The sequence below is a fragment of the Heteronotia binoei genome, chromosome 21 (genome assembly GCF_032191835.1).
Source record: "Heteronotia binoei isolate CCM8104 ecotype False Entrance Well chromosome 21, APGP_CSIRO_Hbin_v1, whole genome shotgun sequence".
NCBI lineage: Eukaryota > Metazoa > Chordata > Lepidosauria > Squamata > Gekkonidae > Heteronotia > Heteronotia binoei.
This window is the reverse complement of record NC_083243.1, coordinates 102,701,091-102,713,260: the sequence shown is the minus strand read 5'-3', so window position 1 is coordinate 102,713,260 and position 12,170 is coordinate 102,701,091. Positions and strand designations below refer to the sequence as shown.

The following is a 12,170-nucleotide window of genomic DNA, read 5'->3' as shown; positions in this document are numbered from 1 at the left end:
ATTTTACTTCTGCTGTCCTATTCAAGGTTACTCTGGCCATTCATTTAATTGGGTTTAGAATGAAGCAACTTGACTTAATTTTGCATTGTGAACCATGTGCAGGTTGCACAGGCTGGTGGTTTTACAATGCAATCCTAGACAGAATTACATTCTTCTAAGCCCATTGATTTCAGTGGTTCAAAACTTATGTAAGTAGGGTTCACAAGTCTATTCACTCTGTTGGCTTTTTATGTGCCCCTTTACTGACGCAGAAAAGTTTCATCACTATGCTGATTATGGAAAATATTTTTTGTAACTATTTTCTCTTAAACTTTTTTCTCATTGACCCCTTTTTCTCCCTATTTCTCATGCTTTCCTTTCTCTTTCATTACTACCCCTTCTATATTAAACTCACTTTATTTTTTTTTGTTGCCTCACTCTAGCCTGGGGCCGCCAAAGTTGCTTAGCATTAAGAGCCACATAAAATAAATGTCAGATGTTTAAGAGCTGCAAAACATGAACAAATATTGCACAGGGGTCTTTATAAAAACTCCTAACACTTTCTTTGCACAGGAAGATAAAATACATATGTATGGACTTTACAACACAACCATGCTAGAAGGAGACTTTTTAAAAAACAAAAGCTGAGAATAACAGTCCCCATAAAACCAGCATAGGGAAAGGTTAGGAGATTATTTTTTGGCACTAGTGGGAGAAGGAAACACACATGTACCATATAAATCAGTGACCATTGTTTGCATTATTATGCTTCTCTCTTTGCCTTGACACCAAATTAGTAAATACAGCTCCTACAAGAGCTATGAAATTAAGGGGGAACCCTGCACTGCCTTCTTTAATTTTATCCCTCCATCCAATGGCTCCCTTGACTCTTGTGCTCTTTCCCCATTCTAAGTCTCTGGGTGACCTCTGTAGCAGAGGGAAGAGCTTGCAAGCCTGCCTATTTCCCCCCCTTCCCTGCTTCACACACAGCAGAAATAGTCACCAACCTTTGGGTCAGTGCTCAGAGGCTGACTGAGGTCCTTATGTGAAGCACACTTACTTGAGAGTAAGCCTGCATTAAGTTCCTCCTTGATTTCTGGGAGCTCCATAATATGTGTGAAAGAGCTTCATGTGGCTCCCAAGCTGAGCCACAGTTTGGCCACCCCTGATCTAGCTCCTTTTTCTCTCACCCTGTCTCTTCTCTGCAACAGCACAAGCCTTTCTGCTTTCCTATCTTTGCTGCCTCTTTATCTATTTTAAACCCTTTCTTTTTACATTTCCCCCTTGTCTCCTGGCCCTACGAACTAACCAAATCCCTAACAGAAGATCTTCTTCGTGGTCTCTGTGCATTCACACATATGGGTATTCCGCAGGACTTACCCTGACCTCCGAGAGTTCAAAGCAATCTTGATCGTAGATCTGGCGCGCCTCCCCTTCGTCCCAGGGAGGAGCCACCTTGTACGCATGCCTGGGAAGGGGAGGCGCTTAGCCACTCAGTTTCTTCCTTACCGCCGACCGGATCGCACCTACCTCGTTGATTCTCCAACTTCTTCATTGCAATCTCCTCTCTCAACCTTCGATCCTCTCATCCTACAATCTCCGTTCCCCAGTCTTCTCCTGGTATCGTATTATATTAAAAAAAAAAACAACCCTCTTTACTACTCTTCGATCTTTCCCCGTCCCCCCCCCCCACCCCCGGGCGGATGGAAGGAAGGGACAAAATAACTTTTAAACGCTGCATTCGCTGCGCGGCAAAGATCCCATCGTCAGACGGTCACTCCCTGTGCCTCTTCTGCCTTGGAGAGTCCCACCGCACTGACTCCTGCGAGCACTGCAGCCAATTTGGAAAACAGGCCCGCAAAAACCGCGCCGCGAGGCTTAAGAGCCATCTTATGGAAACCTCCCTCAGACCAACCACGTCCCACGCGGCACAAAAACAACCTCCGCCATCTTCCCCGCCTCTCACGGGAATGGCGCAGCCGGCAGCTTCCGTGGCTCAAGGTCCCTGCAAGCCTAAGTCCGGTAAGCACACTGCAAAATCTGATGAGGCCAGTAAGCGCCTCCGCTCCGACTCCGCTCATGCGGACCCGACGAGCAAGACGACGAAAAAGCCCAAGACGAGACACAGATCATCCGACCCTCCGGCGCAAACCACGGGGTCGACCCCCGCCGCGAGCTCGAGCACGGCGAAGCCCACGGCACCGAACCCGGTCACGAATCCTAGTTCGAACCCGAAGACGCCACTGAAGTCCACCTCGACACCGTCCATCACACCGCTCGAGATCGTGCGTATCTCTTCCAAGTCCCCGTCGATACCGAACTCTCCACCAGACCAGATACTCGACGTCGACTCACCCATTTCCGTCTGAAGCCAACGCCATACACTCGACCCGAGAGCCTTCCAAGACGTGCAGCGCCAACCACTACAAGCCCACTCTCTACTCAGAGAACCCTCGACTCCGAAAACGATTCCACGGCCTCCAACTCCAAGATCTCGCAGTCGCCAACGGGCTCACAGTCATCGGAGAGAAAGATATCATTACTACTCCCCATCGAGGTCCAGATCCCCGTCCCCTCGGTACCGAAGAAGGCACCGAAGATCTCCCTCCTTTGATAGATACCACTCGGACCCGAGAGTCCACCCCTACCGTGACTCCCCTCGGTACCGAGACCACACCGAGAGACCGGACCGGACCCGATACCACGAGGTGTCCCCGCGACGACACCACCCCGACTACGAGGCACTCCCTCGGTACCGTGACGAACAGGCACTCCCTCGGTACCGTGACGAACAGGCACTCCCTCGGTACCGTGACGAACACACTCACCTCGACCTCGAGCAAAAACCACGATCGCCGATAGCGTCCACCTCGGCCATCCCCACCAAACAGCCTACACCCTTGCAACCCCAGCCTGACCTCCAACACGGAACCGATGACGAATCCGAGGCAGAACTCTCAGACTCTACGCATTCTTCCGCCTCAGATCTACAATCCCCGGCTTCAGACATAGCCAAGCCAGCGGATTTGTCACCATCAGAAGGCCCCAGATCCTACCTGGACCTCATCTCAAATATGGCAAATTCACTGAACCTAAAACTCAATACCGACGCACCCAGGGTCTCGGACGTCGTGTACGACCTCGTACACGCAGACCTCCCATCCAGCTCTTCTCTCCCTATGCTCCCCGTCCTTCTCGAGACACTCAAAGAAGCTTGGGACAAACCGGCATCGGTACCGCCAACCTCCAAGCGAGTCGAAGCCCTCTACAAGATCCACGCTCCGGAGTCGAAGTTCTTATTTAGCCACCCGGCGCCGAACTCGATCATAGTACACTCTTCCTCGAAGTCGAAGCAAACTAGACACCCAGCGCCCCCCGAGAGGGAGGGCAAGAAGCTCGACACGATCGGGAGGAAGATATACGCACTCACCACGGCCACATCGAAAATACACAACTACATGGCGTGTTTTTCCGCCTATGCATACAACCTGACTAACTACCTAAACACACTAGTTCCATCTCTACCTGAGGCATCCCAGAAATCAGCAACCCATGCCCTGGAAGAACTGGCCAGGGTGAGTAAGCAGCAGATCAACACGGCACGGCACGCCGAGCAGTGCTCCTCTAAAACCCTCGCCTCAGCCATAGCCCTACGCAGACACGCGTGGCTGAGATCTTCATCCCTCCAACCCGACATCAAATACAAGGTTGAGGACCTACCATTCGATGGGCTTGGCCTATTCAACGCGACTACGGATGACATCCTCACGTCTGTAGATGATGGCAGAAAGAGGGCGAAGAGATTGGGGGTCTCCCAATACCAGCCTCAACTCAGCAAACAGAGACACTGGAAACCAAGCTACTACAAGGGTACTAGATCCCCAAGGCAACAGGAGCCATGGAGACGAAAGCCTCCACAATCCAAACAGCCTTTTCAACACAGGCCACGCTCTCAAACAACCAAAAAAACAGCTACCTCCAAACCGCCGCTGTGACCACCCTATCCTGAGACGTCCAGCTACCCCCCTTCAGCCAGACCACCACCCATACACGCGACTTCTTCCATTCTACCCAGCATGGAGGACCATAACGTCGGACTCCTGGGTCCTCGCCATCATACAAAGGGGCTATCTAATAGAATTCAACTTCACCCCGAAACATCACAGATTCCTCATCACACCACCTTCCGCACCTCTGCAGGCAGAGATCACGTCTCTGCTGGACAAGGGCGCGATAGAACCAGTCCCAGCACAGTACCATCGGACCGGGTTCTACTCTCGTTATTTCCTAGTACCAAAGAAGGACGGAGGACTCCGCCCCATCCTCGACCTCCGCAAACTCAACCTTCACATCACCTACAAGAAATTCCGTATGATCACCCTCCAGTCGATCCTACCACTCATTCCAGAACGGTCCTGGATGGCGTCCATAGACCTGCAGGATGCCTACTTTCATATTACCATCAACCAGCATCACAGAAGATTCCTCAGGTTCGCCATCGGGGACCAGCACTTTCAGTTCCGTTCCCTCCCATTCGGCCTCTCAACAGCCCCGAGAGTCTTCACCAAGTGCATGGCAGTGGTAGCCGCATCACTACGCCAACAAAAGATATGTATCTACCCGTATATCGACGACTGGCTGATCGTCGCCCACTCAAAGGAACAACTCCAACTGGACGTCTCCACTACCCTCTCCCTTCTGGCCACTCTCGGCCTCCAAGTCAACTTATCGAAGTCCAAGCTAACTCCTACCCAGACAATTCAATTCATAGGAGCGGAAATATCCACAGTCGCCCAGAAAGCGTACTTACCACTGGACAGAGCACGTAGCATTCAGTCCCTAGCCACCACTATTATAGGCCAACGCTCCCAACCAGCACTCACCTTCCAGAGAATGCTGGGCCTGATGGCAGCGACCACCGCGGTCCTAGGCTTCGCAAAGTTACACATGCGACCCCTGCAAATGTGTTTCGTCAGGGCTTTCCGCCCCCACACGCAACACCAATCCACAGTACTGACTCTTCCATCCCACATCACTACATCTCTCAGATGGTGGACGATGGAACATCACCTCCGCACGGGTATGCCGTTCAAACAGACACCCCCATCAGTGACCGTCACCACAGACGCCTCCAAGTGGGGATGGGGAGCCCACTTGGGACCCTTAACGGTGCAGGGCCAATGGTCGGACTACGAGCGCTCCTTACACATCAACTGCTTAGAGCTACTCGCAGTCCACAAAGCCCTAAAATCCTTCCTCCCGTCACTACACAACCGTCATGTACAAGTCGCCTCCGACAACATTGCCACGGTTTTTTATATCAACAGACAGGGAGGCACCGCCTCCGTCAGACTATGCAAGAAAGCCATAGCACTATGGCATTGGAGCATCAGCCAGGGCATGTTCCTCACGGCAGTTCACCTACCAGGAATCGAGAACGAGCAGGCGGACTCCCTGAGCCGCCACTCAACCAACAACCACGAGTGGTCCATCAACCGCCAGTACATAAGACAGATCTTCAGGATCTTCGGCACCCCGAAGATAGATGTATTTGCAGCACCATCAAATGCCCAGTGCACCCGTTTCTACATGAGAGGACCTCCATCCCAACTTTCCAGGGGGGACGCATTCCTCCAATCCTGGAAGGGAACACTCCACTACCTCTTCCCTCCAATACCACTCATCACCAGAGTCCTACAGAAAATACAAACGGACCGCACAAACTGCATCCTAATAACTCCATGGTGGCCACATCAACCCTGGTTTACCACTGTGCTGCTCCTGTCCAACAACACATTCCTCCAACTCCCGCAAGCGCAGGACCTCCTCTCCCAACAACACGGCAAGGTCCTACATCACAACCCAGCGTCACTCAAACTGACAGCCTGGAGGATCAATTTTTAGATTTCCCCCCTGAGGTCCGCCAAGTTCTAGTGAACTCCAGGAAGCCATCCACCAGAAAATCCTACTCACTCAAGTGGAAACGCTTCGTTCACTACGCCTCACAACACAACTTCAACCCCGCAAGTGCTAGCATCCCTCAAGTTCTATCTTACACCCTAGCACTCTCCAAATCAGGACTCTCCTACTCCTCCCTGAAGGTACACCTCGCAGCCATCTCCGCCTTCCACCCCCGCATCGAAGGTGTGACAGTCTTTTCTCACCAGGCCACCAAGGCCTTCCTCAAGGGCATCATTCGCCTGCACCCCCCAATCCGACGACTCCAACCCACATGGAGCCTTTCCCTCGTCCTAAGCCAGCTCATGAGACCACCCTTCGAGCCAATGGCTTCTATTCCCTTGAACTTACTCTCTTGGAAGACAGCACTACTCATAGCGCTCACCTCGGGCAAGAGAGCCAGCGACATCTGCGCACTCAGGGCAGACCCTCCATATACCATCTTTTATGCCGACAGAGTGGTCCTCCGCCCTGACCCGACCTTCCTACCAAAGGTCATCTCCCCCTTCCACCTTGGAAAAGCCTCCACCATACCGGCCTTCTTCCAACACCCCACGGACGCAAGCCAGAGAGCACTACACAACCTAGACGCCCGGAGGGCTCTAGCCTTTTACATAGACAGAACTCGGGAATTCCGTAAGGATCCCAGACTCTTTGTCGCTTACGCTACCCACAACAAGGGCAGCAAGATATCTACCCAGAGACTCTCCAAGTGGCTCGTGGCCGCCATCGAACTCTGCTACCAATTGGCGAAACAGCCAAATCCCACAACACATACGAGCTCACTCCACCAGAGCCGTCGCTACCTCGTCAGCTTTCCTGAGGGGCGTTCCAATAGAGGACATCTGTGCCGCTGCGGTCTGGTCCTCTCTGTCCACCTTCGCCTCGCACTACGCTCTCGACGTTCGTGCCCGGCGTGACTCGTCCTTCGGACAGGCTGTACTACGCTCCATCTTTGACTAACTGCCGGTGAGTACCGCTCCCACTATGTTTCTAATCTAACTACACATATTCTTCCAGATCCAGCACCCTCCTCCGAGGGAAATAGCTCGCTAATCACCCATATGTGTGAATGCACAGAGACCACGAAGAAGATGGACAGGTTTCTTACCTGTAACTGGTGATCTTCGAGTGGTCATCTGTGCAGTCACACAGACCCACCCAGCCTTCCCCGCTGCTGGACACTCATCTAGCTTAAGAACTCTTCCACCTGTCCGGCGGCGGGAAGAAACTGAGTGGCTAAGCGCCTCCCCTTCCCAGGCATGCGCACAAGGTGGCTCCTCCCTGGGACGAAGGGGAGGCGCGCCAGATCTACGATCAAGATTGCTTTGAACTCTCCGAGGTCAGGATAAGTCCTGCGGAATACCCATATGTGTGACTGCACAGATGACCACTCGAAGATCACCAGTTACAGGTAAGAAACCTGTCCTTATTCAATGAGATTGGGGGAATGCCTGCAGCCCCACATTTGCATGGCTGTTATTTTGGAATTCAGAGGGGCAGAGTGGAATTGATGCTTATGTAGGTTGGACCAGACTCTTGTGAGAATGGAGAAGGTGCATGGAAAGGATTTTTACTGCTTTCCCCTTCATATTGAGGCTCTTCCCCCCCCCCCCATCACCACCACATCTTTTTTTAAAAAACCCTCTATTCCTGAGAGTTGGGGAACCCTGAAGACAGATTAGATGTGGTACAAGTAGCTGCAGCAAGACAAGAGAATTGGTAGTAATCACTTCCCACACAGTTGGCCAAGTGAAATAAGATCTATGAACAATACAAAGCTCATCCCAGGGCAGGGAGAGAAGTGATTTTTGTGGATTTCCCCTCATTACTGCAGCTCCCTACACTTCCTGCCATACTGTTCCCAAGGGTCCCCTGATACTCAAAATACAAGGTTTCAGAGGGTACAAGAAGATGTTCTGAGAAGAAAAGCCTTCAGGAACAGTAGAGGGGCACAGCAAGAATAAAGGAATTGGCAGAAATGGACTTTTTTTCTCTTTCACAAGTACAGCAAAATCTGCAAATGAGGAGGAGGCTATTTTGAAAGTGTTCTTTAATTTTTGTTCCAGTTCCCACGCTCCTCCTTAGGGTCCTCAGCACTCAGTAGTTGCTCTTCAGGAGTGTAAGTGGCTGCAATGGTAAGGAAAAAGTGAAAAAGATCTCTTCTACAAACTCACTCATCAGAAGGCTGGATCCAATCCATTGAGTTTAGTCTTCAGTCAATTGAAAGAAAAATAAGAATTCCTTACTTATTCTGGTTTTGAATTGCATTGTCTTAAACAGATGAATCATTATTTTTGAACATAATACCCAGATGGATGGAAGACTTCATGAGGCTGGATTTGGCAATCACCTTTGGCATGAAACACTGCTATAATTTAAAATTACATTAATTAGAAAATAGACAATGCTGATTACCTTCAGGGGTTCAGACTCATTTTCAGTGTGGATCTTAGTGCTAAAACTGATGTATAATTCTGTGTTTATAAGAATTTTTATATGACTACATCTGTATGGTTTAATGCATTAAGACACAGGGAGGATGGGGAATGGCTACAGATACAAAGAAAAGAGGAACTGTCTGGCATTTACCCTTGAAATCAACTCAGTCTGTTGGAAGTGAGCTAGTACTTTTTTCTGAACAGCATACCTAATATCTTTGGTTCCATTACCCTCACAATGTTTTTCTTTGACAGATCACATTCCAAGTAAAACGTGTAAAGAAATCTAAAGCAGAAAATCTGGATCCACAAGATACTGCTGAAAGAAGTGGGGAGGATGGGGTACATGAAGAAAAGGAGAACCTTTACCAAACAGCACTGGAGATTAGTGGGCCAAAAATACCTTCACCTGGACCACCAGGTATATATATATATATATATAAATATTTTAATAGCAAGAGTGAGATTTTTTTTCCAGATGCATTTCATTCCTACATTAGAAGATTCATACTGATTGTATGACAGCATATTATGGAGTGCGATGCTCTGTGTGTGTTAAGTACAGTCAAGTCACTTCCACCTTTTGGCACCCTATGAATTAATGTCCTCCAAAACATCCTATCATTAACAGTCCTGCTTAGGTCTTGCAAACTGAGGGCTGTGACTTCCCTTATAGAGTCAACATCTCATGTTGGGGCTTCTTTTCCTGCTACCTTCAATATTCCTTAGCATTATTGTCTTTTCAAGTGACTCATCTTCTCGTAATGTGATCAAAGTACAATCATCTCAGTTTAGTCACTTTAGCTTCTGGGGACAGTTTGATTTGATTTAGAATGCACTTGAATTTCTTTTTGGTGGTTCATGTTATCAGTAAAACCCTTCTCCAATACCACATTCCAAAGGAATCAACTTTCTTGTCAGCTTTATTCATTGTCCAACTTTCACACTCATAGGTAGTAATGAGGAACACTATGGCATGAATTAACTTGATCTTGGTCACCAGTGAAACATCCTTACATTTAAGCATCTTTTCTAGCTCCTTCACGGCTGCCCTTCCCAGGCTCAATCTCCTTCTGATTTCTTGGTTGTAGATTCCCTTTTGGTTGATGATAGAGCCATGGGACAGAAAATCTTAAACAATCTCAAATTCTTCATTGTCAGCCTTCAAGTTGTGTAACTCTTCAGCAATAATTACTCTTGTCTTCTTGACATTCAGCTGTAATGCAGCTTTGGCACTTTCTCCTTTAACCTTCATCAGTAGTCATTTCAAATATTCACTGTTTCCTGCCAGTAATGTGGTGTCGTCTGTATATCTCAAATTGTTAATGTTCCTTCCACCAATTTTCACTCCATCCTCATCTAAATCTAATCCAGCTTTCCTTATAATATGTTCTGCAACCAATTATACAGATAGTGAGATAAAACACAACCTTGTCTGACAGCTTTGCCAAGTGGAACCTGTTCTGTTAACTCTATATTCTGTCCTGACAGTATCTCTTGGCTGGAGTACAGGTTGCATATCAAAACAATCAGATGCTGTAGCACATCCAATTATTTGAAAACCAATCACAACTTTTCATGATCTACACAGTCAAAAGTTTTGCTATAATCTATTAAACACAAGCCGTGACTGGAAGCTAAACAGGGTCAGCCTTGCCTAATATTTGGAAGGAAGACCACCTTGTCCAACTTTCACACTCGTAGGCCAGACAGGTGGCAAACTTCGTCACACTAACAGAGACCTGATCTTTTGGGCAAGGCCACATTCTCTGCAGTTAGTTTTATTTCCTGAATGGGGTTGCCATCCAGACAGGACAGATTGCTAGATTGACTCAGATTGACTCAGAAGCAGGCAATGGCAAACCACCTCTGAACGTCTCTTGCCTTGAAAGCCCCATGAGATCACCATAAATCAGCTGTGACTTGATAGCAAAAACCGCCCCCCCCAAAAACAGAAGCTTATTCTGAAATTTTGTCATCAGGCCCAGTGCTAGGGCCTTGGGCGCCCCAGGCCAGCACCTGCCTTTCCCCCCCCCCACCCGCGGGGAGGGCAGGATAAGCTCCAGGTGTTCTCTGAGCTCGGCTTCCCTCGCAAGGGAAGCCAGGCTCAGAGGAGAACACGCCCTGCCCAGCTGTTCTCACCTTGAAGGAGGGACTGGGCTCTCTTCCTTTCTCACAGCGTCACAGACTCACTGGGAACAATCACGTGGCTCTGCCAGTTTGCCCTACCCTCATTCAACCTTTCTTCTACTGAAATTTAAAGACACACACCTTCCAAGTTTCTTCTAAAAGTCCAACCTCTTCTAAGCCTGAGGTGGAAAGGCACGTAGTGGCTGTTGGGGTGGAGCTTCACCCCACCAGACAGTTGGCTGCTGGTGGGGAGGAGCCTGCAAAACTGGGGGATCCCCTGCTGGGCCCTGAGGACTGGAAAGCCTATCCTAACTGGCACTTCCACCAGCAGAAAAGGGATGATGGTGATTTCAGCCAATTTCCCCCTTCTACTGCAGATATGGCTGCCAACAATGTTTGAGAAAAAATGCCCTGCCCTTGTAATAGAGACTTAATGTGTGGAAATGAGTAGTGGAAGTGCTTCATGGCATGGAGGTAAGTTACATCTCATCAAGACATTTTTTTCCCTCTAGGTAGTTGGCAGCCCTAAACAGCCCTAACTACTTGTCTCGATGTAGTTTTGGGGTCCACTGACTAAAGAAACACAGAAGAAAGCAGCAGCTGGGGATCAGAGGCTAGAAACTTTGTTTCCATGAAAAGCACTTGCATTAATCCCACTTGCATTAAATATGGTTCATGCCATTGACAAATGTAAAGTTGTACAGAAAAATCAACTGGGAAAGCTCTTTGTTTACTCTTCTTTTTTGTTTGTTTGCTTCTTTCCAGGAAAGAGGAGAGACTACCGCAGCCTAGGTTGGCCAAGTCCTGATGAATGCATAAAACTCCGCAGAGTAGACCTTACTACAGTGGCCAGCACCTGGCTAGCTGTTTCTGCTAAAAATATTGAGTGAGTATTTTCACTAAACAAAACTAGGCCAGTGGCACCAACCAGGACAGCTGTCTATTGCATACAATATTCCTCCTAGTCACTTGGTTCAGTGAATTGTAACTTTACTGTAGATTGCCTTTCACCGTTCTGGGAACACTGTTACTGAATGTAATAACACCTTCTGTACTATCCTACATTTTTCACTGAATATCTTTAATGTCGTGTCATTGCCCATTAACAATGCCCTCCAGCAAGCCTCCTTTTATTATATGTATGTTTTCGTTATTTCTTGTTGTCTGTTTTGTTATTTCTTTCAAAAAAATTAGGACAACAATGCCCTTCAGTTAATACTCAAGACAGCTCCTGCAGACGTTATTACACAACGGTGAAATGATAAGACACAAGGATGAACTACAAGTCATATTTGCTGATGATACCAAATACAGGCTATAGAATACGTGGCTATAGAATTTGCTTTCTTTGTAGTTATTAGTCTGCTAATCTTATAAAACTCACTTATCGCCAGTTGCCTTTACACCTCACCACCCCACTGTGAATTATGTAACCTGACACTGTAAGACTGACTTTCCTTGGATTTGGTAACTTGCTCTTAGTAATTCACATGTGGAAAAGCTGCCAGTTGCTTTCTTACTCAGTGATTATTTCTGGATGTTGCAAGGAAAGCTGGGGTTGATCGTAGGGTGTCCCATAAGAGTATGTTGCACAAGGTAATAAGGAAATCTCCAGGATCCATCTGCAGAAGTTGCTAGTGGATGCAAATTTTTACCACAACC

The 12,170-nt window shown here is 48.3% G+C and overlaps 1 protein-coding gene across 2 annotated transcripts in view; it reads left to right on the top strand.

The window, feature by feature from the left end:
* The window catches only part of TTC17 (tetratricopeptide repeat domain 17), a 130,807-nt gene that overhangs the window by 89,574 nt on the left and 29,063 nt on the right, over positions 1 to 12,170 (top strand). For both annotated transcript variants that reach the window (XM_060261380.1, XM_060261381.1), the window contains exons 19-20: positions 8,634 to 8,799; positions 11,274 to 11,394. In XM_060261380.1, the coding sequence (XP_060117363.1) occupies positions 8,634 to 8,799; positions 11,274 to 11,394 (287 nt within the window). The remainder of the gene's footprint in view (positions 1 to 8,633; positions 8,800 to 11,273; positions 11,395 to 12,170) is intronic.